This window comes from Lepidochelys kempii, chromosome 2 (genome assembly GCF_965140285.1).
Source record: "Lepidochelys kempii isolate rLepKem1 chromosome 2, rLepKem1.hap1, whole genome shotgun sequence".
Lineage (NCBI taxonomy): Eukaryota > Metazoa > Chordata > Testudines > Cheloniidae > Lepidochelys > Lepidochelys kempii.
This window is the reverse complement of record NC_136381.1, coordinates 46874249-46901335: the sequence shown is the minus strand read 5'-3', so window position 1 is coordinate 46901335 and position 27087 is coordinate 46874249. Positions and strand designations below refer to the sequence as shown.

The 27087-nt window shown below is 40.1% G+C and overlaps 1 protein-coding gene across 2 annotated transcripts in view; it reads left to right on the top strand.

Annotated features, from left to right (window-relative positions):
* RIPK2 (receptor interacting serine/threonine kinase 2) overlaps nucleotides 1-26766 on the top strand; it is a 40785-nt gene extending 14019 nt beyond the window's left edge. For both annotated transcript variants that reach the window (XM_073330636.2, XM_073330637.2), the window contains exons 3-11: nucleotides 1447-1602; nucleotides 6111-6268; nucleotides 13805-13854; nucleotides 14058-14219; nucleotides 19103-19188; nucleotides 19347-19442; nucleotides 20166-20271; nucleotides 22503-22682; nucleotides 23776-26766. In XM_073330636.2, the coding sequence (XP_073186737.1) occupies nucleotides 1447-1602; nucleotides 6111-6268; nucleotides 13805-13854; nucleotides 14058-14219; nucleotides 19103-19188; nucleotides 19347-19442; nucleotides 20166-20271; nucleotides 22503-22682; nucleotides 23776-24128 (1347 nt within the window). In that variant the 3' untranslated portion in view covers nucleotides 24129-26766. The remainder of the gene's footprint in view (nucleotides 1-1446; nucleotides 1603-6110; nucleotides 6269-13804; nucleotides 13855-14057; nucleotides 14220-19102; nucleotides 19189-19346; nucleotides 19443-20165; nucleotides 20272-22502; nucleotides 22683-23775) is intronic.
* Nucleotides 26767-27087: the final 321 nt, after the last annotated feature.

Genomic DNA, 27087 nt, shown 5'->3' with positions numbered 1-27087 from the left:
ACTATCCTGGTGCAGGTCCTTCTTGCTGGCCCAGCAGATGGACAGGATCTCTGGTCCATAGAGGCCCCGTCCTTTATGGAAGGATTAGATGGACTTCGCCTACTGAGGTCCCATAAGACTGTGGGCTTGTTCTGAGCTGAAGCTATGATGAACTTGAAACAAAAGGGAAACCGCTTTGGGGGGTTGGTGAATGCCAGAACCCATGTTAGGGTGATCTCTGGTAATTGTATTAGCATGCATGTAGTTGTATTATTAACATATTCTCTGTAATGTTTTTTTACCTTAAGAATAAAATATCCTTGCTTAAAAAGAACTGTGTGGTAAATTACAACCACGGGCAGTCACTCTGCTGGGAATAACACAGCTAAGGCAGGGAACTTCTCAGCGTGGAAATACCCAAGTGAGAAGAGAGTGAGATATAGGTCTCCACCCAAGAAAGGCAGTGGCTGGGGAGCTGCAAGCCTGACAGTGGGTACCCTGGCTGGACCACTGAGAGGGAACAGGGAAATGCCCTGATCTGTGACACAACAAAGTAGAGCAGATGAAAACATTAAAATCAGAGTACCAAAAGCCAGACATGCCTTTGAAACTCTAAAGCCAATCTGGAGAAACAGAAATCTTGCTTCCAAACTAAAAACTTTGAATATTTAACACTGTTCTAAAGTTGGTCTTACTATATTGTGCTGAAACTTGGAGACTCAAGACTTCACTATCTAAACTCCAAGTTTTAATAAACAGCTGACAGAATAATCCTCAGTATGTGATGGCTGGGGGAAAAAGAGTCACAAATAAAGAATTCTGGAGAAGGATAAAACAGAAGCCACTAGGACAAGAAATTCTGGAACGAAAGTGGAGATAGCTAGTAGTATATAGAGTTAGAAAACTAAATGACGTAAGACAGGAATTGGATTGGAACCCCTAGGGCAAGAGGCAGGCAATAAGGTAGACCAACGATAACACTGAACTACATAATATAAGCAGAATTGAAAACTAAGACTGCAGGAGAAGACCAGCAAAGATGAAAGGCAGTGGTGAAGACCCTGTGTTCTGCAATGGAATAGACAGGGTTAAGAAGATACTTGCCTGCTTTTGTAAAGCACTCTGAGTCTGTTGATGATAATATCTAAATCTTATCTAGAACTTTATCATCACAAGGTCATAAAGTATGTGTATTAGTAACAGCCTATATAATGATCATGAATTGATAGAGTATAATTGCTAAAGAACAGGAACATAGTAATGAGTGATTAAACAGTTCGTAATGTTAAAACAAATACATAAATTAACACCAATCACAATGATTTGTCACTTTTTAAATTTGTGAATACAAGATGTAAAAAAACCTCTTCTCAAACTATGTCTCCTCTAACTCATAGATTTTTGTTAGAATATTTAAATGGATGATGATATTGTGATTTTTTTCTGGTTTTCTTTTTTCTTTGGTAGAAAAATGTGTATCCTGACATTGCGTGGTCACTGCGATTCCGGGTTTTGTATGAAATTGCTTTGGGAGTGAATTATCTGCACAACATGAGTCCTCCATTGCTGCACCATGATTTGAAGACCCAAAATATTTTACTGGATAGCGAGTTTCATGTTAAGGTAAGGTCCTGGTTATTTTAGTCCCTATATTCCTCTTCAGCGAGCACATGTAAGCAGGGGAATGGTTTCACCATTGTGGGGAACTTTCCTAGCTTATACACTATCCTGGTGAACTGGGCTAGTGAAAGGATCTGAGTCCTCACTCCCACTTCCTTTACCTGGAGGTCTGCCTGACCTCAAGGGCTCCCCTCCACTCTCCTGTCTGGCAGAGTCCTCGTAACCCCAACAAGGCTGGGCCTAGGATTCCTGGGGGGCTCAACCCCCAACCTTGTTGTGGTCACTTAGGGCAGGAGCTGGGTGTCCCCACTCCGGGGTGCTCTCTCTGCACTGGATGCTTCCCTAACCCATAGATCATTACATACAGTTCAAAGCAAATACAATGTATTAAACAGCAATCAATTTAAAAAAATAAGGAAAAAATGGGAAAGGTTAAAGGAAAACACATCACCCCACTCTGTGGGATGGGGACACACAACCAGCATCTCTGGAATGTAAGGGAAGTTCAGTCTGTTCCTCACAAGTCCCAGGCCTCCTTGTGAGGCCTGGCTGTGCTACAGGAATGCTGCGGGTCGGACACTTGTTTTGGCGGTGGCCGCAGCTCAGGCTTTAGGTGGCAGGACCCTTCTTCCTAGCGTTGCCCCCGGCCCGTCAGGGTTACGATCCCCCTCCAAGTCTGTCCTGTAAGGCGTCTTGGCTGGGGGCATCTCCCTGCGCTGGGCCCGCTGCCCAGGGTCCCGCTCGCTCTCTGCAGCTACTCGCTGTATCTTGCTCCAGACTGTTCCAGCTCCACTCTGTCTGACCCAGGCAATTCCAGCTCACACGAAGGATGGGATCCCCTGGCTTCCTGACTCCCTGATTAGCCTGCCCGCCCTGTCGATCAGGCTGACCTGGAGCACTGGCCTCTCCCCATTGTTCCTGGGGACCGTCAGTCTCAGGGTCCTGATTTCCCATCGACCCTTCCCCTTACCTTTAGTACTGGGAGCTAGCCAACCAAAACACTCCCACTGAGTTCTAGTAAGGGGACAAGAGTCCCCTTACACATAGCAGAACTGAAGTGTGTTTAATATTTCAGACAAGGAGTGGGGATAGGAAGGGACAAACTTATACTTCTGTTCTGCAGTTGTGTCTTTGCAGGCAGAGCCCCATCTTCTTCAGTGAGGTTCCACACAGAAACAGGGATTGACTTGCATCAATCCAATTGCAGATTCCTGGCCTTTAGCAGCATACTGGCTTTTCATAATGTTGGCCTATGCAGTATGCCATACAGATGAAATAAATCAAAGTTAGTAGATAAGAAATTCAACTGAGATGAACCTGTGGATATCTGAAGGCATTATACCTAGGGAAGAAAACCAAATTCTCAGCAAAATTAACATAAAAGTAGTTGTGATTTCACAGGTTTAGTTACAGAGAAGGGGGGTTAGAGGTACTATGATAAGATAGTGTTAAGATAAGCATAATGTTAGTTCATGGTAACAAAATAGAGAGGAATTAGAGAAGTAATTAGGCAGTGCAAGAAATAAAAGCAGTGGCTAATATTCAGAAGTGGCAAAACTTTCTTATGAAAGTCCTTGAGGATAACCCTTAATGTGGTCCTTTCAGAGTAGAAACTCCTTCTAAAAACTACTCAAGCTCTGAAGTCAGAGGAACTCAAGTAGGCCCTGGTGGGTTTCCCATTCCCAACAACAGTGTAATATATGATGTACTGTCTTGCATCCAAATTGTCATTCTTCACTCAGCAATACTTAATGTAGCCTTAGAACATCTCTTCAAATATGCACGCTCTGGGTTTGGATAGTATGGGAAGGCAAGAAACCTACCTGGCAGATAATTCCTGAAGGAGAATTGATGAGGGAATTATCAAAGCCTTGGTTGCCTGTTAGGCTTTATATTCACCTTAAAATAGAACAAAACACACGTGAAATTGTTTCTCAGCCATCTTAACTTTAATGGTTTATTATGGACCTTTAATTCAGAGGCAAAGAAGAGGAAGTATTGGTGATGAAGAATCCATTTGTTAAGAAAACTGTTAGTCACTTTTAGAATTTGAATAGAAATAAAAACAGTTTGATAAAGTTTTGTTTCCTTTCATCAACAGTTTTAAAATTTGAAATGGAGGTTATGGAATATTTAGTATTACAGTAGTTGAGGGAGATGCTTTGCATTAAATTTGGATGGTTAATGCTTTAAGATTAATTTTTTACAGATGCTTTACATGGGGGTTAATTGCTCATTGCTTATTAACTAGCTCTCTAATTATTTGAGCTGCCTTTGGGTGGAGTGAAATGAAGATTTTGATAACTGGCAAAAAATGGAAGGAGCAATATTGGATACATCTGCTGTGTATTATAAAAAAGGAAGCAGTGAATATATGTAAAATATGCAGTCATACAGTGTGTCTGATTGCATCAGAAATCTGCTAAATGAGTAAGATTTCTAAAGGGTTGAATTACAATGAGACCAAACACACACAAGTGCAGTATGCAGATTGGTTTTAAAAGCAGTCCCTCCTCCCCCAATGACCTCAAAAGCTAGTCAGGAGAAAGCACTTGCAGACAGGCCATGTACTCCATGACACAATGAAATCAAGTGCATTACAAGCACCTTATTTTATTCTGTTCTCATGAAATATTCTTCCTTCACTTCCACCTGTCCTACGTAAATACACACAACTATGGCCCAGTCAGTGACATAACACGAGTCAATAATTATTTTTGACTTTTGTTTTCATGTATTCTCCAGGAGGCTCATATCCATAGATCTTAATTGTTGCAATGTTGTCCAGGCAGCCTTGCTCAGAACCCTTTTTTCCTCTCTTGTGTGTACCAGGAAAGTGGAGAGTTTATAGTTCGCTTCATCTCCTTGGATTCCCACCCATTGGCCACTGTGAGGAATTCTAGGCATCCCAACTGGCCAGCCTACACTTCTGGTTCCCTCTCCCCCATTCTGGAAGCTAGATTCCAGCTTTTGCTCCCTGATCCCCTGCTGCCTGGTTCCATGGAACAGTGTGGGATGCTGTGACAGGTTGCTATACTCACTGCTGGATGATGCCACCTCTTAGCGGTTCTGGGGATTACCTTGGTCACTGAAACGCCCATTCTAGTGGTTAAACCCCATCAGTTTCTCCTCTGCAGCTGTTCTTGCTCTCAAGAGCTGCAGCTGTCCTCTCTGTGATTCGGCCTCTGACCAGGTCGCTCAGCATTCCCCCCTTCTGGGGTATAGTCCTTCAAAGTCTCTGTTACTCCCATAGTGACCAAGGCAGTCTTCCATTTCAGTACCCTGCCAGTGCCACTTTCCCAGTGTCAGGTAGAAGAACATGGGCCTACTCTCTACTCCGGGTTCCAGCCTAGGGACCCTACAACATGCAGCCAAGGTCTGTTCAGTCCCCAACCTTGCTGCTTATTCCCTGAGCTGCTTCCAATCCTGGCATTCCCCCACTCTCTGGGGTTTGTCAGTCTCTCTACTCCCTCTCCCTCCTCCCAGGGAACAATAGTGGGCTACTTGTCCCACTTGTCGATAGCCCCCCAACACATCTCCCTTCTCCCACGGAGTGACTGTAGACTCCCTCCCTGCAGTCCTTCCTGCTATCAGCTCCCTGGCTTTAGAACCCCTGCCTGTTCCCACACAGGTTCACTTTCCTCTCAGACTAAAAGGTTATTTGGCCCATCTGGCTTCCATTAACCCCTTCAGGGAAAGTGTGGAGGGTAGAAACCCCATCACAGGTGCATGCATTGCAAACCAATTAACTCTTAGCTTGTAGGGAAGGACAGAGAGTAAGAAGCAATTTCAGACACATCCCAGCCAGACATGGAAACAGCAAACAAAATATTGGATGCCTGTCTGCAGCAAAATGGCAAATTTCACAGCCAAAATTATGAATTCTATGGCATCTTGGAAAAACACTAGATTCCATAGCTGGGGAATTGTAAGGTCCAAGGAGCTCTGATTGAGATGATATGAACTGCATCAGTCTCTGAGTTGTTGTTTTTGGATAGTGCTGCATCGTTTTACACTTAATTAATGTTTTCAAGATTTTTGTTCCCAACCATAAGGGCTAGAAACATAAGTGTTTGGTCTTTGGAAATGAAAGCTAATATTCTGAAATGCGGTTTTTTTAGCAAGGGTGAATCCACAGCCAAATCTCAGACTACATGGGGGTGTTTCCCACAGGGAGCAATGGGAGGGAACATCTTTTTATTCTATTTATTTTGTACACCACCTATCACAGTGAGGTCCTGGTCCATAACTAGGGCCATTAAGTGCTATGTTAATTCAAATAATAATAATAATGTGCGTGACAACATGAACCCTGATTTGGGAACATTTTCTGAATCAAGGTTGATGTTTTTTGTAGCTAGCAGAACACCATAGCTGCTTTCATTTCAAGTGGGATGGAGGGTTTTAAACAAACTCTTCATTCAGTTCTATTTTTGACAACTTGCACTAACATCAGTGCATAGATGGGACCTGTTGTTTTCTCAGAATGACAGATTTTTGTTCTTTACCAGATTGCGGATTTTGGTTTATCGAAATGGCGCATGGTGTCCACATCACAATCACGAGGTGACAAATCCCTGCCAGAGGGAGGGACTATTATCTACATGCCACCCGAAGACTATAATCCCAATCAGAAAACCCGTGCAAGTATAAAGCATGATATATACAGGTACTGCCTGTTATCCTACAGTGAGCATTGCAAACTGAAAAGTAAAAATTGTCAAAGAAACTCGATTATAATGAATCAGAACACATTATTTTGGGACACTAAATGGATAAAGTAAAATTTTTGAAAACCTCTTTCCCTAGCAAACATTAGGACAAATATAATGCCCTAGAAATTAGGGGAAAACCAGGATAACTAGACAAAGGGGATTGGTTGGAGTTAACCCAACGTTGTTTAATTTTGTGAACATCCCACAAATCAGGCTTGCAGGGAATAGAATTACCCTGCTGAAAACAGGATGGATGGGGGGAGAGAGAGAATAGGTAGCAAAACAAAGTGCAAGCATCCAGATGAACAAACTGTACACACCTACTTGAAAGATCTCTGTTGCTAATGTCCAGAGATTAATGTAATTTGCAAGACAAACATGGAGTGAGAGAAGAAGCATTAACTTAGAAAAGGTCAGGAGAAAAGACAGGCAAAAACAGAGTATACATCAAATAGAAATTAATATAGGAGTATACATCAAATAGGGACAGGCAAAAACAGAGTATACATCATATAGAAATCCAGGGAGAGCTACTCCAGTAAGCTCTTGAATGGCACATATAGAGGAATGGCACATATAGAGTAATAGTACCTATAAAAGAAACAACAGAAGTTGCTATCTACGTGTAAGAGATACAGTAACTCCTCGCTTAACATTGTAGTTATGTTCCTGAAAAGTGTGACTTTAAGCGAAATGATATTAAGCAAATCCAATTTCCCCATAAGAATTAATGTAAATGGGGGGGTTAGGTTCCAGGAAAAAATTTTCACCAGACAAAAGATTATATATGTATGTATATACGCAATATAAGTTTTAAATAAACAATTTAATATTGTACACAGCAATGATGATTGTGCAGCTTGGTTGAGGTGGTGAAGTAAGAGGGTGGGATGTTTCCCAGGGAATGCCTTTCTGTGAAATGATGAACTAGCACTCAGCTGAGCCCTCAAGGGTTAACACGTTGTTAATGTAGCCTCACACTCTACAAGGCAACACAAATGGAGGGAGGGGAGACAGCGTGGCAGACAGAGACACACACCCTGTGTGTGAGAGAGATGTGTATTGCTCCTTTAAGTACGCTGACCGACTCGAGTACATTGCCTCTTTAAGTAGATCAGCAAGTTGAGACAGAAGGTGCTGCCAGCAAGCTCTCTCCTTCCTGAGCCCTGTTGTGTCTTGGTTGTTCGTCCCTCCCCCCCCCGCCCCCCTTCCCCGCTCTATGGAGATGGGGTAAGTGGGGAGGCAGGAGCAGAGGGGAGGGGGACACCTTGACATTAGCCCCCCTCTTCCCCCACCCCTGCACAGCAAGCAGGAGCGTCCCAGGAGCAGCACATGGCTGTGCGGGGGAGGGACAGCTGAACTGCCAGCAACTGATAGCCTGCTGGGCAGCTGCTGCACAGGGAACTTACATGAGCGGGGAGCTGATAGGGGGGCTGCCGGTCCAAGCTCCCACCAGCTAGCTCCAATGGACTGTTTTTTCTGTGAGCAGTGGACAAAGCAGGCAGTTGCCAAACAATGTTATAAGGGAGCATTGTGCGACTTTAAACGAGCGTGTTCTTTAATTGATCAGCAATGTAACAATGTTAACCAGGACAACTTTAAGTGAGGAGTTACTGTACGGAACAAGCTAGCAGAGAAGGGTACCACCTTAAAACCTGCCTAAACAATCAAGGAGGGGATTGAGTGGAGGAAGTGGATGGATAACAGTTGACAGAAGGCCTATTACAGTCAAGCGTAGTTTTTAAGAATATCTATTAAGGTTGCATTTTTGCTACTTGAGTCATGGATTCCATGATTTTCATATATTTTAAAAATATCTAGGAGTTCTGACACTTTGGGACTCCTACATGTAGGTGTCAGAGTAGCAGCCATGTTAGTCTATATCCGCAAAAAGAACAGGAGTACTTGTGTCACCTTAAAGACTAACAAATTTATTTGAGCATAAGCTTTTGTGGGCTGCAGCCCACTTCATCGGATGCATAGAATGGAACATAAAAGAAAAAGATTGATATATATATATACACACACACATACAGAGAAGGTGGAAGTTGCCATACAAACTGTAAGAGACTAATTAAGATCAGCTATTATCAGCAGGAGAAAAAAACTTTTGTAGTGATAATCAAGATGGCCCATTTGGACAGTAGACAAAAAGACAGTAGACAAAATTGAGGATACTTAACTTAGGGAAATAGATTCAATATGTGTAATGACCCAGCCACTCTGTCTCTATTCAAACCCAAGTTAATGGTATCTAGTTTGCATATTAATTCAAGCTCTGCAGTTTCTCGCTGGAGTCTGTTTTGGGGGCTTTTCTGTTGCAAAATTGCCACTCTTAAATCTTTTACTGAGTGGCCAGAGAGGTTGAAGTGTTCTCCTACCAGTTTTTGAATGTTACAATTCTTGCTGTCAGATTTGTGTCTATTTATTCTTTTGCGTAGAGATGGTTTGGCCAATGTACACGGCAGAGGGGCATTGCTGGCACATGATGGCATATATCACATTGGTAGATGTGCAGGTGAATGAGCCCCTGATGGCGTGGCTAATGTGATGAGGCCCTATGATGGTGTCATTTGAATAAATATGTGGACAGAGTTGGCATTAGGCTTTGTTTCAAAGATAGGTTCCTGGGTTAGTGTTTTTGTTCTGTGGTATGTGGTTGCTGGAGACTATTTGCTTCAGGTTGTGGAGCTGTCTATAAGCAAGGACTGGTCTGTCTCGCAAGATCTCTGAGAGAGTGAGGGATCATTTTTCAGGATAGGTTGTAGATCTTTGATGATGCGCTGGAGAGGTTTTAGTTGGGGACTGAAGGTGACAGGTAGTGGCGTTCTGTTATTTTCTTTGTTGGGCCTGTCCTGTAGTAGGTGACTTCTGGCTCTGTCAATCTGTTTTTTCACTTTGACGGTGGTGTCAAGGTTCCTTCCCCACTCTGAACTCTAGGGTACAAATGCGGGGACCTGCATGAAAACCCCCTAAGCTTATTTTTACCAGCTTAGATTAAAATTTCCCCAAGGAACAAACTATTTTCCTTTTTTCCTTGGACTTTATTGCCGCTACCACCAAGCGTCTAACAGATCTATAACCGGGAAAGAACCCGCTTGGAAATGTCTTTCCCCAAACCCTACACCCCCTTTCCTGGAGAAGGCTAAATAAAAATCCTCACCAATTTGCATAGGTGAACACAGACCCAAACCCTTGGATCTTAAGAACAATGAAAAAGCAATCAGGTTCTTAAAGGAAGAATTTTAATTGAAGAAAAAAAGTAAAAGAATCACCTCTGTAAAATCAGGATGGTAAATACCTTACAGGGTAATCAGATTCAAAACATAGAGAATCCCTCTCGGCAAAACCTTAAGTTACAAAAAGTCACAAAAACAGGAATCTACATTCCATTCAGCACAGCTTATTTTTTTAGCCATTTAAACAAAACAGAATGTAACGCATATCTAGCTAGATTACTTTCTAAGCTTTAAGATTCCATTTCTGTTCTGTCCCCAGCAAAAGCATCACACAGACACAGAGAACCTTTGTTTCTTCACCCCCCCCACCCCCCACCAGCTTTGAAAGTATCTTGTCTCCTCATTGGTCATTTTGGTCAGGTGCCAGGGAGGTTATCCTAGCTTCTTAACCCTTTACAGGTGAAAAGGTTTTTCCTCTGGCCAGGAGGGATTTTAAAGGTGTTTACCCTTCCCTTTATATTTATGACAGGTGGGTATTGTAGTTTTAAGAATGCTTGATAGAGATCTTGTAGGTGTTTGTCTCTGTCTGAGGGATTGGAGCAAATGCAGTTGTATCTTAGAGCTTGGCTATAGACAATGGATCGTGCAGTGTGTCCTGGATGGAAGCTGGAGGCATGTAGGTAAGTATAGTGGTCAGTAGATTTCTGGTATAGGGTGGTGGTTATGTGACCATTGCTTATTAGCACAGTAGTGTCCAGGAAATGGACCGCTTGTGTGGATTGGTCCAGGCGGAGGTTGATGGTAGGATGGAAATGCTATGGGTACCCGCATGGCCTCACAGTATGCCAACATTTTTATGGCTGACTTAGAACAACGCTTCCTCAGCTCTCATCCCCTAATGCCCCTACTCTACTTGCGCTACATTTATGACATCTTCATCATCTGGACCCATGGAAAAGAAGCCCTTGAGGAATTCAACCATGATTTCAACAATTTCCATCCCACCATCAGCCTGTCCTTGCAACAAAGCCCGATGTCTCTACGCAAAAGAATAAATGGACACAAATCTGACATCAAGAATTGTAACATTCAAAAACCGGTAGGAGAACACTTCAACCTCTCTGGCCACTCAGTAAAAGACATAAGGGTGGCAATTTTGCAACAGAAAAGCTTCAAAAACAGACTCCAGCGAGAAACTGCAGAGCTTGAATTAATATGCAAACTAGATACCATTACCTTGGGTTTGAACAGAGACTGGGAATGGCTGGGTCATTACACATATTGAATCTATTTCCCCATGTTAAGTATCCTCACACCTTCTTGTCAACTGTCTGAATGGGCCATCTTGATTATCACTACAAAAGTTTTTTTCTCCTGCTGATAATAGCTCATCTTAATTAATTAGCCTCTTGCAGTTTGTATGGAAACTTCCAACTTCCACCTTCCCTCTGTGTGTGTGTGTGTGTATACACACACACACACACACACACACACACACATCTTCTTACTATATGTTCCATTCTATGCATCCGATGAAGTGGGCTGAAGCCCACAAAAGCTTATGCGCTAATAAATTTGTTAGTCTCTAAGGTGCCACAAGTACTCCTGTTCTTATTACATATAGGTGTATGGATGCAGTGGTAGGAAATGAACCAGTTTCAGAGACTTAGATGCCAAGCCGAAGCCTGGGCTTCCAGGAAGAGAGAAAGCACTAACTTCTATAATTAGCTCTTCCCCTTGAGGTGCAGAGGAAGCACCTGGCATTCCTAGCAAGAGGTCAGGGAGAGAGAATGTCCCTGTGACTCTCACCTTTTGAGAGGTGTGACTGGGTGGGGCAAGAAAGAAAAATCAGGAGCTCCTCCATTGGAGGAGCAGGAGAGGGAGTGAATATTGCAGCAGGCCCAATCTATGCCTATGGTTTTTAGAAGGATGTGGCAGTATTGGTTAGGAGTGGGGAAGAGCCGGAAGAAGTTGGTTAGGAGAGATAGGAGAGAGAGAGAAAGAAAGAGTAAGTTTAGAGGGAAACTGGACTGAAAAAGAGGTTTGGAATGAGGGAACAAGGAAAGAGGGAGAGATTGTCCAGAAAGAAAGGAAGAAGAAATTGAGAACATGGGTGGAAAGAAGGGAGAGAACCCAAAGCAAAGGAGGAGGAGAAGACAGATGAAGGGAGAAAGAAGACAGGAGAAGAGAACATCCATTGAAAAAGAGAGGCAAGGTGGAGGAAGTAATATTTTATTGGACCAACTTCTGCTGGTGAGAGAGACAAGTTTTCCAACTACAAAGAGCTCTTCTTTGGGTCTGAGAAAGGTCCTCTGAGCGTCACAGCTAAATAAATAAACAAACAACAGATTGTTTAGCATAGGTAGGTAGTAGTTAAACAATCTGTTCCACTTTGTATTTAGCTATGATGCTCAGAGTACCTTTTCCAGACATGAAGAAGAGCTCTGTGTAGCTCGAAAGCTTGTCTCTCTCACCAACAGAAGTTGGTCCAATAAAAGATATTCCCTCACACACCTTATCTTTCTAATATCCTGGGCCCAACACAGCTACAACGCTGCATACTAAAGAAGAAAACAGAAGCAAATCAAGCTATACAATGGAAGGAAAGAGAAAGGTGTGGTGAGGGAAAGAAGAACATGAGCCAAAGGAAAACAAATAAGAAGTTGCAGACTACAATGTCACAGAAGAGATGATAGTGTTTAATTATATCATATCTCAGATTGAATGGGAGAGTGATGTTGGGGGTTTCCCAGGCTCTGGCAGAGTTCATTCACCTCTGTGAATGCTCTTAGGCCTTCCTGTCAGGGATGAGTCTTTGTGACTTCTGTACCAGTTTGACTCAGTTACTCTTGTTGAAAAGCAGAATGTTTGCCTTTAAAATCCACTGCTTTGTACCAAATGTCCGGGACAGCGAACTCTCTCTTAAGTCACTACTCAGGGGACCAACAACAAAGGGTTGCTGCATATAAGTAGTGTTCTGCTCCACCTTTATTAAAACTGTAGTTATGAGCCTATTTCTGCTCCCATTGAGATTAGTGGGAAAAGACCCATTGATTTATATATTAACACGATTAGGTTTAGTAAATTTGGAGTTATTTCCACATGGTCTCCTGAAGATTCTTCTCTGCAGAGTGAATATGGCATGTATGACACCTAACCCAACCAATCTCTGTTTATGTTCAGAGTCCCAACAGCCATACTTTATGGACAAAAATATTTATTGAATTACTTTTCACTCCTGTTAGCGCTGCACCGGTAACACAGCTCTGGAGAGGGAGCTAGATTCTATTTTGACTTACCCATAATTAATAGAATTATTAACTGAGTTCCAATTGCAGGACCACATTTTTTCCCTTGTTTACCCTTCACAGTCTGTTTAAAGGCTTTGCACAGATGTAACTAAGGATAGATGGTGGCCTGCTGAACTAATATTACTTTAGGCATGTCTGTGCTACAAAATTAAGTCAACTTATGTTAGGTCAGCCTACAGCCACCGTGGTAATTAAATCTGCTCTTCCTGTCCACACTATACTCCTTCTGTTGGTGTGCATCCTCGCCAGCAGCGCATGCACCAACTTAAGTGGAGCACTGTGGGGCAATGAAAGCCAGATCCCCAGTCCCGCCGCCCCGAGGCCTGACCCCCCAAGCTGTGAGCCCCACCACCCTGGGGCAGCAGGACTCTGACAGTCAGCCCTGGGTCGGCGGGGATCCAGCTACCAAAGACAGCAACAAGCGATGTAAGCAACTCAGTGTCTACATGGACACTGCGTCGATCTAACTACATCAGCCTAATCACTATGCCTCTCCTGGAGGTGAAGTTATTAGGTTGGCCTAGTGCGTGAGTTAAATCAGCAGGAGGAACATTGTAGTGTAGACGCTTCTTTAGTTAGGTTGACGTAAGCTGGCTTATGTGGACCTACTCAGAGGTGTAGACCGGGCCTGTGAAAGAAAGCCCTCTTAACACTGAGAGCCCAGGATGAGAAGGGCTAGCCGTTAGAAAAAAAACTCTCGACTTATAAACGGATTTTTTTTATGTGAAATCAGTGAGGTCCTTAACATAGAACCCCAGTTCTTTGGTTTTTCAAAGGCACATATGGCCACCATAAATAAAGTTAGCTCTAGCACGTTGTTCTTTACTCAGTACTTTCCCTGTTGTTGGTTTTCATAACATGTATGAAGGGGCACATCACTATAGTCAGCCGTTTAAGTTGGTGTTGTGCAAGTTTATTTTAATGTTTTGTATGATGCTGAGTGCATTGTCAGCATAAATCATAAAGTGTTCTAAAGTAATGCACATTTTTACTTTAATAGCTATGCCATTATTATGTGGGAAGTGATGTCAAGAAAACAGCCCTTTGAAGGTGAGAATGTGTTCTTTAGTTTTCTTTTATAGCCTTATTTACATTTAGCTAAAGCCTATGTACAGTAATCTGAAAACAATTATTTTGGCATAATTACAACATCCCTAATTATTGTCTGCGATTTTAATGTATCCTCCTATAGTAAACAATAACTATTTATAGTACATATATTTATAATAAATGCTTGATATCTATTTTGACAGAAGTTATAAACCCCTTGCAGATTATGTATAGTGTGTCACAAGGACAGCGACCAGACACTAGTGAAGAAACTTTATCAATAGACATACCCCACCGAGTGCTGATAGTAACATTAATGGCAAGTGGATGGGCACAAAATCCAGATGAAAGACCTTCTTTTTCAAGTGAGTTTACTTGCTTTGTATAGATTAAGTGAAAAACCATACCCCCAAAAATACCTGTATGTTAATACAATATTGAGATTGCTTAGTTGCAAACACAAAAAGGAAATGTGAACAGCTGTATCCAAAACAGCTTTAACTCAGCCTTGTCAAATATCCTATAGAATTTACAGTTTACATTTAACAGCATATACAGTAACGTTAAGCTACTCATGCGAGAAGTCAAACTGTAATAAAAAATGGAACATGTACAATGCTGCCAGGTTTATATAGTAGTTGGAATCTTCAATTTTATATTTCCTGTCTTTTTGTGATTAATTGTACAACCTTAATATTTATTTGCACTTAATTTACTGTTTGTTTTTGAAGGGGTGGGAGTTTTAAAGAGGAAAATAATTAGAGAAAAACAGATAAAATAAGGCTAGTGGAACTTGTAAGCAATCAGAGGTGTTTTGTTTGCTGAACTAACAGTGAGCCCTGGATTATAAATTCCTCTTGAACAAAACTGAACCAGCCTTTTACAAATAAACTTTTAACCTTTCATAAACAAATGTGTGTGTGCCTGGAACACACCCATGTTCGGGGGAAGCCATGTGAAAACACTGCCCCACCTTCCAGAATGAGGGGCTGCTGTTGCAAAAACCTGTTCAGCCCACTTCACATCTAGCTCATCAGCTCCATTGCACAGTAGTTCTGCTGCCAGTGGGATTTCATGGCTGTGGAATTGGCAGCTGGTTCTGCCCCTAAGTGCACCCATAGAATTAAAAATGTCTATTATGCAGGCTCAGTACACAACTCCCAAAGTCTTAGTTTTTGCTAAATGTAAACCAGTTTGTTACAGTTCATGCAAGACACTAGTGCCAACTTTCAGACCACCAGCATATTGCTACGGCAGTGTTCAAAAAGTTGTGGCTAGATTTATTATATTTTTAAAACACTGGAAACAATGCTTTCTGGGTTTCCCCCCTCCTCCCTCACTCATTTTGCTTATACATTTCCCTCCAAATCACCATTAGGTAGAGAGCTGAGACTAAGTGCAAATGAGCCTAAAAGGTGAATATTATGTGGAGAAATATAGGAAACTGTAATGTAAAAACATGTTGTAGTCTTTACTAGATCAGTCCCTACCACCAATTGCAGTGATAATCGGAAACTAATTGTATATTTAAGACTTAAAGTGGCATTTGACAGATGTTAAATGTTTATCAAACTGACTAGATGACTCACTCTAGTTATAAATATCTTCTATGCTTCTCCCTATAATGCTGTCAGGTTTTACTATGAAATCCTATCTTAATGCTTTTAGCTCTTTTACAGTGAGTCCTATAACCTGGAACACTGCATTCAGAAGGCAAACATGACATTAAACATCTATCTATCTATATATATATATTAGAGAGGGACAAAGCGAGGAGGAGTTTGGTTTTGATTTTGCAAATCCTTGTTTATCAGGCTTCTATCTTACAAAAAAAAAAAGGTCAGGGGGATGGGGGGAGTTATACCTGGGTCCCATTTTATCCATTATCATCTCAGTTCAACATAGAGTTCTTCCCCCACACACATTTTTAGTTTTAGCCCATTCCTAACATTGATTACAGCCAGATTGTGTAATTACATGCGTACTTGTATCACCTGACTGTCCATCTTGTGAATGTGAAAGCTGAGGGCACACTTTTAACTCCCATCTTTGGAAAATCTGATCCTAAATGTCCAAGGGAGATGCCAGATTATCTTGTAAAAGCTTAAAAGTAGCAATCTTTAATTGTTCAAAATTTAAAAGCCTTGATGCTTTTCTTCTCCCCTCCCAATTGGTGTTGTAGAATGAAGACGGTAAGATTGTGCTGGGGTAGAAAATTGTGTTTTAGAGGCTCTGTGACAGTTTACATGCCTAGACTTGCAGTTTTCCTTTAAAAAAAAAAAAAAAGTGCTTTCTTTTTTAAAACTTCCCCAATATGAAACTCTAAACCTTTCTCTCTCAAACTGAGGGTTGCAGCAAATTTAACATTTCAATTTCTAGGGTGGTTGGGTTGCACAGTTGCTTCATTTCTCTAAAAGTGTTGCTGGTTCTGTTCTTTTGAGCTGGAAAGTGTTTAGAAAGTTCCTTTCCAAAGAGCTCAGAAAGCAGACTGTTTTGACAATTTCAGTTTCTTCATTGAAGCTGGCAGGAGAGAAAAATGAGGCATACTTATGTCCTTAATCTGAACACACACACGCAGCATACTAGTGGATGGTTCAATGGGTAACTCAGTCTAGTATTTGGGATTTACAACCCTTTGTTTGGATTATAGACAAGTCTTTGAATGGTCTTTTAATATTGGTGGATGTTTTGAAATTAAATGTCTGTTTTAGACAGAGTCCAGTTTGGGGCCTGTGAACTTTTACCTTGTCTCTTGTTTTAACCCAAAACAAGAAATACGTCATATCACAGCTTTTTATAAAAGCAGAGAAATGTTTCTGTGCTTTTATACTACTTGGGTATTCTTATTTTGTAATGAATTGCATCAGCTAAAATGTAGTTTGTAGTGTTAGCACAATGTTAGAACTGTAAGGGTTGTTTAATTAATGTTATAATTATATTTATCTAGGTTACATAATCAAAGTAGTATGTATCTTATGTGCCTTCATAACAATAAGTAACCTCACTTTGTTTTGTAATAAAAGGAAGAAAACAGGTGGTTTTATTTAAGGGGAAAGCTTTTTCTGCTGTCTTATGGTAAAAGCAGAATTTTCTGCCCAGTTTACTTTTACTTCCCTTCATTTTGGATTGATCCTTGTAAGTGTTGAAATGTCTACTTTTTTACTTCCTCTTTATATTTCTGTCATACTCATTGATAGTAAATTTGGAGAATTAGTGATGCCTAGATAATTGGTTACCTTTTCTCTGACTGCATCCTCACCATTTTTAAAGTATCTTGCTCGGTTTCTGGAAAGTGCTTTTCAGTTTGAAAGAGAAAATTGAGAAGCAATTTTGCTCATAATCTATCTGTAATATGTGGGGATGTATTTTTTGTTCACTCAATATGTTTTCCTCTTAGTGCATCCTTGTAATGCTCACTATTGTTCATAGGAATTGTGTGTGCATCAAATATCATATCTTTGTTTCTACAAATTCCTGCCTTAAAACACAGTGTGCATGATCAGAAATAGCTTCTTATCTTCCTTATTTTAACTTTTAAATGATTCTATGGATCATTTTGCAAGTTTTCTGTAAAATATTTTTCTCTATTGATTGTTCTATAATTGTTTTGAAATATTGATAATTATATGCTGTCAAATGGACTCTGAGTTTTGACATGTTATATCATGAATGCCCTGAAGGGATACAGTAGTTTAAACTCAAAATTTGACCCACCTTGAAGCTTTTGATAAGGAATATCTCCAAATTCTAAATATCTTTGTTGTTCTAGATTAGAGAGTTCACCACACTATTGCAAAGGAGGTGAAGGGTTGTTTTGTTTTAAACCAGCTACTGTTTACATTATGTTGGCCTTATACCAGAGAGGCACTTCATGATGTTTTACTCCCTCTGGCGACTGTTCAGAAGCAGTCAACTACAGAACGTTATTCTTGAGAGTGCCATTGCTCAAGGAAGGAAATATTTTTTTAAAAAATGTAAATTTGGTCTCCATTAGAAAAGCCGGGGGGAAAGTAAAAGACATAATAATTAGAGGGGAAAATTGGTTGTAAGCTTTCAACAAGTATCACCAAAAAAATAGAGACTAAATTAGAAAAGACAAAGAGCTAGATTATCAGTGTAAATCAGCACAGCAGTGTCAGTTAGGTTTTGCTTAGTCATGCCAGTTGAGGATCTGGTTCCAAGTATTTAATAGTTCCCTTTTAACAAAATTATGCAGAATATTGTAAGATGGTTGTAGAAGTTGTGGGGTTTCTCAGGCCCTTCTGTTTGCTTTTTGTAGCCGAGCTCAACTTAAATTAGACATTTCTACAAGTAACAGTCATCCAGAAATTTTAAAAATAAGTTACGTAAGCCTTACATCAACACACACATGCTGGGATGGAGTAGTTGAACTTCCTGCCATTTAATTATTAAAATGACACAAAATCACTAGATAAATAGGTGGCATTAATCTCCTAGGGATGTCAATCTACCACTTTTTAATGAGCATGAGAAAAATAGCAGATGGATATGTTGGATGTTGTGGGACGTTACATTCATTATGTTACATTCCTTTCTGGTCTGGCTTCAGAGCCACCAATCTCTGCATAGGGGAAAGAAAAGGTAACGGTGGGGAAAGAATCAGCATTTTGTTGTGGGTGATGTGCCAACCCTAAAACTTTCACCCTTTAGAATCTGATCATTGTTTCTTCCTTCTTGCACCTCACCCACTCTCTATATTATTGTAAATAGGGTCTCCCTTCATAGGATCTCCTAACTTATTTTGGATACTGCTGATTTCATTCTAGACTTCTCAGTGGTGGTCTAAGGATAGAGTTGTTTCTCCAGTGGAGTGGGGAGGCAGCATTCTTCTCCAAGGCCAGTGCTGCTTCATGGCCCAGCTAGTAAATTATGCCCTGGGATGAATGCTCCACGCTAGAACTATGTCTTGTTTTTAAGGGTGTGATCTCCACATTCCAGGGATCCCAAGACTCTGTCTCTCTCTGAGTCAGGTCTCCCTTGATAGAGCATTCAGTGTTGGTGCTGCCAATCCTCTAGGCCACACTGAAAATTGTTTTTAATAGATTAACTTTTTTTTTTTTTTAATGATTGCAAGAAGTGTTTCTTTAGCAGCCTAAATTCTCTAATTACTGTGTGTTGGTGGAAGCAATATTTTCATAATTGCAAGATAAGTAGCTCAAACAACTTAAAAATTGTAATTACTGTTATTAAAAGTTAATGTTTAATTGAGTATTCTTTTCTTATTTAGAATGCTTAATAGATCTTGAACCAGTGCTGAGAACATTTGATGAGATATCTATGCTTGAAGCCGTAATGCTCTTGAAGAGAGATAAGGTAAATAGCTTTTATTACAATATGAATGTAATATGAAAATACACTGAAATGGCAACTTGTGCTTGTCCCAGTGTAACTAACCTAAGAATTAAGTCCCTACTGTCCTGGCCTGGTAGATTTATAATGCACAACTAATAAGAATACCAATGTTTTTTCAGTCACGATATGAGTCACAGTGTATTCGCGTCAGTCACAAGACATCCGATGTGGAGCTGACATCTGTAAATATACCTCTGAATCTTAGTCCACAGGAGGTAAATCTTTTTCTTTTTAATTTTGAATTCAAGTTCTTTTCCAAATGTGTTGGGATAACTAAAACATTTTGAAACAGTTTTTAGTTCAGGATGGGGAAAACTTTTCTCCCGCTCCTCTTCTGCAGTTGCACAGCCATGAATGCAATGGAACTAGCAGTGGGGCACACAGCAGCAGGGAAGTCTGTTTCTATCTTCTGCACATCAGAGTGCAGTGCTTTTCAGCATTTGCATAAAAGTATGGATGGAGTTAGTTGTGGGTGGCCCACATGAGCTGGATGACATGACCATATTATCTACTGAATACAGGGAGCACACACATACCTGTACAGAGAGTGTAGCAGACCACAAATGCTGCAGCAGACTGTTGTTTGCCACACAATGGGTGCTTTCGGGGTTGGAAGAGAGGATTTCATCCCCCACTCCCACTGATGTTGCTTATGGAAAGTACTGTGGATTTTTTTTTTTTTTTAAATTACTGTGTCCCTTAGTGCTGCTGCTTTTCATTCTCTCTACTAATAATTAAAATAGCACATAAAATCTTGGTCAGATGGTGGAATAACATTTTCATTTGGTTTTTAACTTTTTAATGTCTGTCTTATTTTAATTGTGAAGTAACTTGAGCATCTTAGTAACAAGGAAAAGACAACAAAAGGAAAGAACTTTAGAAATTACTAACCCATTCCAAAAATGTACATCTTCACTATATAACTGAATTCATTTCAGGAAACGTGTGCTCCCTTCCTACAAAGTCATGTACTCCCACTCCGGAGCATGTCACCTGAATTATCAAGACTCAAGTCTATACCAAAGTATAATATCCTCTCAACAGGTATGTAACCTTGCTGCACAGTATTGATTCACGATACTTAGTTATTATTGAACTGCAGCTTTACTCTCTATTTGTGGTACTACATTTGTACAGGAGTACTCACCCTACACTGAGATTCCCTCTCTATTTAAGTAGTCCTCTGCAGCAGGAGTAAATCACTCTAACTCCATGACACCCCATAGGGACAACTAATTGCCCTCTACGTGGCCGGATCATGGGCAAGGGTGAGGAATAGCTGCTAGGTCACTGGCCATACTGAGCCACGACAGTCCATTTATGAATACTTTCAGAGTAGAAACAAAAGAGATGGAGAAGGATTGTTTAGAGTGATACAAAGTAGTTTAGCTAGAAGTATGTGGTGAAACTGACATGGGAAAATTAGGCTGAGTATGAAGGATGGGTATGAATGTGACTGGATAAGACACCGGTGAGTCTCAAAACCTCTTGACATTGACTATGTACTACCATGTATAGAATCTCCCACTGTGGGGAATGTTCATTGGTGATGGTATGTGGAGTCTTCTGTCAGACTTCAAGCTTCCATCTATAGGACGGAAGCTCTGCTGTTTACATTGGCCAATGATATTCATCTAGCCATGAAGATTAAATGCCAGTAATGATTCCTTTGGCTCTGTTCTCTGTCACACAGCTGACTGTGTTCTCTTTGGGGTGTGTATGAAGTCTTCCAAGTGGCTCTGATCCTTTCTTTGTGAAAAGTCACAGAAGATAGTTTTGAACAATTATTATTTATTCTGTTAGTACCCAGAGGCACTGGTCTGGATCAGAGTCGGATTGTGTTAGGTACCAGGCAAACATAGAAGTAGGAACAGTGTCAGGCGTGAAAATCTGACAATCTACGAAGACAAGAAACGTGGTGGGGAGACAATCAAATATACTTTATAAACACATCAAAAATAAAAATTGACTTCCACCAGCTGCCCTTAAATGTTAGCTGATCTATTTTAGGAAGCACAGCAGAAAGATGATGTTAGTCCTTGGCTGCCATGAGCAAGTAATTCTGCCAATGTGGTTTTTGTTTTTGTTTTTTTTAAGTGTTGCACATAAAACATGCAGCTATTTTACTGCTTTCCCCTGATTGAGTAGTCAATACAGACTGTGTTTTAACCTTTTGTATGTGATCAATTTCAACTCTCAGGTTTTCATGCACTGGCACAATGTTGCTAGTATTTGGGTTTTGTTCTATTTGTACAGTGCCTAGCAAAAGGGGACCCTGGTCCATAACTAGAGTTCCTAGGCACTGTGTATATTATTATACAAATAATAAAATACAAACACTGCAGGCAATGTTTGTGTTAAGACTGTTTCTTTTTGAAATTACACTTTCGTTAAAAAATGGAAACATATCTGTTGTTTTGGTTTTGTCAAAATGTGTCTGGGTACAAACTTGGCCAAAAGGGTCTTTTAGGTGACATACAGTTTTAGGCTTACACTGTTAATGTGTCCATATAAATTCTATGATTTTATTGTCTATCAGGCCCTGTATCAAGGTAAATCTATTACCATACTGCTGCATCTCTTTCACAATGTCATTTGTTCTTCTATTCAGTCAGTTCTGCAGTTGAATGAATTGTCTATCCATGAATTAAGTTAGACATAGTTAGTATTCAAACCTCTATTGCCACATAAGAAGATTTCATTTGAAATTTTTATTAAAGCTATAGGGAATCCTCACAAGAGATAGCTAATAGAACAGATAAGAAAGCAGCATTTTCCATTGGACTTCCAATAAAGATCACTATTAGTCTTCGAGATGCTTCCGTTCTACTTGAGTCTCTTTTAGGAAGATTTAGCCCCTTCACATTTGTTGTGCTAAAATAAATAAAAGGCACTAAAATAAATCTGATAAGAAATAATTGACAACATGAAAGTTGGAAGTCAGAGCTCTGGTTGGTCCTGCCACTTTGGAATTTTCTTTTGCTTAAGACTTTTTAAAGTTGGAACAGACCAAACCTGGTTTTCTCAACCATGTTTTGCCAAAAAATAAATAAATAAATAAATAAAAATCTTCCAAAGCTGACAGAAAATAAGAAAAAATGTAAAAGTGCTGTGAACCTCACCTTCATGAGAAATCTGCATGTTGTTTGTACAGAGCAGACATGAAAGGCATGCAACTAACAACTTTTTTGTAAAGGTGCTGTAAATAATTTCTAACATGTTTTTGTTTCTTTCCTGAACCCGAAAGTAATGTGATTCTTCATCTTTTATTTAAGGTAAAGACAACAGTTCTGAAGGACCATGCTCTCTTGTTAGCATGGATGAAAATATCTCTCCAACCCAGAGTGCTAAATTGTATGTGCCCTACCACAGCTACCCTTCCTCATTTGGTGCAGATCATTCAGATGCATCAAATCCTATGACACACATGCTGCAGTCATCAGCACTTACTTCAGGTACAACATAAACTGATGGAGTTTTCCATCACAGGGAAACAATGAATGGTCATTGAGATGCCTACTGTTAGGTTTATTCACAATCTTGATATATGTGCAACTACCAATTTGTGTGTGTGTCTGAAGGGAAGACTAGGCCTATATTTATTTACTAAGCACTAACAAAGCAATACAAAACACCAATATGTAGGCAATAGTGCTCTGAAGAATTTACAGTTTAGGGTAAGGAATATTGCACATACAGTGTGACTGTGGTGTGTATGATGGTTCTGCTTCGGTGTGGTATTCGTTAAAGAGGTATTACGATGCAGAATGGTACAATTACAAACACTTACCAGGGATGGTCAAGGTATAACTAATCCTGCCTTTCTCCTACAGACATAGGGTAGGAGAAAGGAAATGTTATATTTCTATTCTGCAAATGAGGAATTGAGGCACTGAGAAATTGTGTCTTGCCCAAGATTACACAGGAAGTCTGTGGCAGAGCTTGAGTTTGAACGCTGGTCTTGAATCCCAGTCCAGTGCCTTAACCAAATATTATTCTTCTGTCTGTAGTGTGGTAGTTTTGATCCTAATATAGCCGTGTTAATTGTAAGCAAAGCCAACTTTGAGTATAAGAAACATAAGAAGGGGATAAGAGGGCAAGCCAGAAAAGGTGAGAGGAATGACATTGTTTTAATAGGGAAAAAAAGCATCATCACAGCTTGTGATCCATGCCTGCAGCTGTTTCCGAAGGAGGTGGGTTTGTGTGGGACGGAAGCATTGATGGTGGGGATGGTTGAAAGGAATGAGTTTGTTTCAGAATAATGGCATTTTAGGGAGAGCAGCTGTATTTGTAATTTTTATTTCCCCTAAGAAATAAAGACCCAGCATTAGAATAACTAAAGAGAAATATTTTAAATAATAATTAGTACAGTTAACAGAGTTTTAATCTGGATTAATGTAGCAACATTTTGGCAGAGTGTTACGAGGCTGTCATTTTAACTACAGGTATGGTTTTGGACCATTCTTTCTCAACTCACTCTTCATTTTATAGCACTATAAATTCACTTTAACTATGATACTAGATTTTTTAATCTTTCTTCAATTCTAGATTTTGCTGTGGAATCCATACAACAGGATGTAGCTCACCAGTGGATCCAAATTAGGAGAGAGGACATTGTCAGCCAGATGACTGAAGCATGTCTGAACCAGTCTCTGGATGCCCTCCTATCAAGGGATTTAATCATGAAAGAAGACTATGAACTTATCAGCACCAAACCTACAAGGACATCAAAAGTCCGACAACTGCTTGATACTACTGACAGCCAAGGAGAGGAGTTTGCTAAAGTTATAATACAAAAGTTGAAAGACAATAAACAGATGGGCCTTCAGCCTTACCCAGATATGTCATCTGCTTCTAAGACTGCATCTTTAAATTTATCATATCAATATAAAGCCATGTAAATGTTTCCTTACTAGTAGGTTCCTGTTTCTGAAAGGTTACTTTATATCTTTATTGCTTTGGTCTTTATTGCACTTATATAAGGCTGGTAAGCCAAAGAATTAGATGTAACTAAGGTTACATTGTAAGGTTAAAACTAGTCATTTTGAAGAGCAACTGGAAAGTCAAATACTTCATTAGAGTGTATTTAAGTATTTTGTTTATACATAAAAAGAGAAAATGTTCCCTATTTTCTATTTTAAATAATCATAATTATTCCATTTATAAATATCCTTTAAGTTGTAACTGTCTTAAAATGATGGGGGTGCTGCTTACCCACTGTCATGGTAGGATTGATATAAAAGGAAAAACCCTACAACAAAACCTGTAGAGTTGTGCCAATGTTTATTTCTGTTGTAAGCTATTTTCACATTACCCTTCTGGGTAGATTTGTTCCTTCCTAAAGAACATGCCATGTGCCTGTATTTAGATTTTAATTTTGCCTCTCCACTCAAGTAGGTAGTAGTGGTAAATGTAATGATACAAGAACTGCACCTGCTCCCATTTCAGTCAAAGGGAGTGTGACGGGATCCACAGACCAGCATGTGATCTGGTACAACATTGCTGTCTAACTCATCTCTTACCTCCACAAGCTTGATACACAATCACATCTGAAATGTAAAATGTTGCATTTGATCCATCAAGCTTCTAATTCCAGTTCATTTTTAATGTCTACATAACCTGCAGTAAGCACTGATTTTATGTGGTGTATAAAGATCAAGTATATGCTGCCCAGGTGAGTTAGCAGTAACACAAAAAACACACATGACCTCCTTTGACACGCAAGCACTGAGAGAGCTAATGTCCTTACTTCCTGGAGGAAAAGTGTGGTGTGCTGATCTGTAGCAATCCCCTTTGGACAGAGTAAATATCAGCACTGAAAACAGTGGCGTTCAGCACTTCTGTAGCTGAGAGGGCAGCTCCAGTCAGGCCAATGAGGCCATGCGGGTGGCGGGGGGGATTCTGTGCCTGCTTGAGGCTTTCAGTTTGGCGGGCAATGCCCCTTCTTACCCCCATTTCCCCTCAAACAACACCCTTGATGTTCTGCCTTTCTTGTCTGAGGGAAGGCCATTGTTGAGGGAGTGTGGCCAGTCTGACAGGAGGAATCTGATTTTTGTTTTAATTCTCTTTAGCACATTTAATACAGTGAACAGTTATAAATCCAATTTATAGCTTTTTAATTTTCTTGGGTGCAGCATATACACACCATCTACATTTTACAGCAGTAAGAAGTTGAGTTCAGTTATGCTGTGCACTGAATGCCATTGGCACTAATAAGAATTTTGCAATTGAAAATCCCACCTCCCCATCCACGGGGGTTACAAGTATCATGAGTAGTTTCCTGCCCTTGTCATAAAAGCCAAATCAATTAAGAATCCAAATTATTGATATTTGAAAATCTTGGAGGATGAGCCAGGGACTGATCCATTTCAAACTAGTTCAAGGTTTAAATTGCACATCACTGCTTGCCTATGTGTTTAAACATTGCAGTGATATTTTAGTATCTGTCTTAACTTGTTTTGTGAACTCAGTCACTAGAATGTGATGCATAATTTACTGTAAGCTTTTGCAGACTTTACTAGGTAAATTCACATTTTTGCAGTAAATTGGAATTTTGCATTTCAACCCTGTTTCTGTGCAGATATTTAAACTTGTTACCAATGTAAAAGTTCTAACTGGCGCACAGACAGCACATCACAGGACAATGCCAAGCTCCCATGTGCATGCTTTTTATAGAATAGATTTGAAGATGACCTGGTGGAATATGGCCATAGTGAGCTCTGCCAGTCTTGCGTAGTGATGCCAGACGTACATAATGTCCATGCAATGTGCTTTTTTTTAAATGCAAGACAGTTGTACTAATAAATAATTGCAAATCCTCTTTTTTTAGGTTCATCCTATACCAGGGGTAGGCAACCTATGGCACGCATGCCAAAGGCGGCACGTGAGCGGATTTTCAGTGGCACTCTCACTGCCCGGGTCCTGGCCACCGGTCTGGGGGGCTCTGCATTTTAATTTAATTTTAAATGAAGCCTCTTAAACATTTTAAAAACCTTATTTACTTTACATACAATAATAGTTTAGTTATATATTACAGACTTATAGAAAGAGACCTTCTAAAAACTTTAAAATGTATTACTGGCATGCGAAACCTTAAATTAGAGTGAAAAAATGAAGACTTGGCACACCACTTCTGAAAGACTGCCAACCCCTGTCCTATACTATAAAATTGTGATAGGGACCCAGCAGCACTTCAGACACAGAGATGAGCAGTGCCAAATATCTAGAAAAATCAGTAATTGACTGTACCGGATATATTGCATTCAAATTCAAGAGCAAGGTTGAGGACAGTGCTAAATGATAATGAGTAAATTCAAAGTGGACTGGAACAGTAAAGTGAGAAAAGAAATATTGTAACCCTAGGTGTCACCTGCATGCCTGGATATTGCTTCCATTTTTCCATCCCCGGCTCCTTCCCATTCATTCGTTAATGGTTTTACCTCTGGGTCTCAGTCTTGTCCTCTGAAATGATGCAGGATGTCTTGATTTTTATAAAATAAATTCCATGAATGGGCATTGCTAAATAAATGGTAAAAACAGTATCTGCTTATGGGATTGTGTTCTCTTGTGGCACATTAATACAGAAGTACCTTAATGTACCTTTTACAATACTATATAAGTATTCACTGTGAAAATATGGATGACATGTTCATATTTGGGGGAGAGGAAAAGAATTTAATTTATAACTACCCATTTATGGCAGATTCTACTTGTGTGGGTCTGTGGATCTACATTCATCTTGTTCATGGGTTTTGCTGAAAGGGAATAAATGGGGAAGAGTCTTAAAAACCCTGCTGGGCACATTTCCTGACAAAGGAACTAGTCCTGGCCCCTGTGACAGACAAGAACTTCACCCTAGGG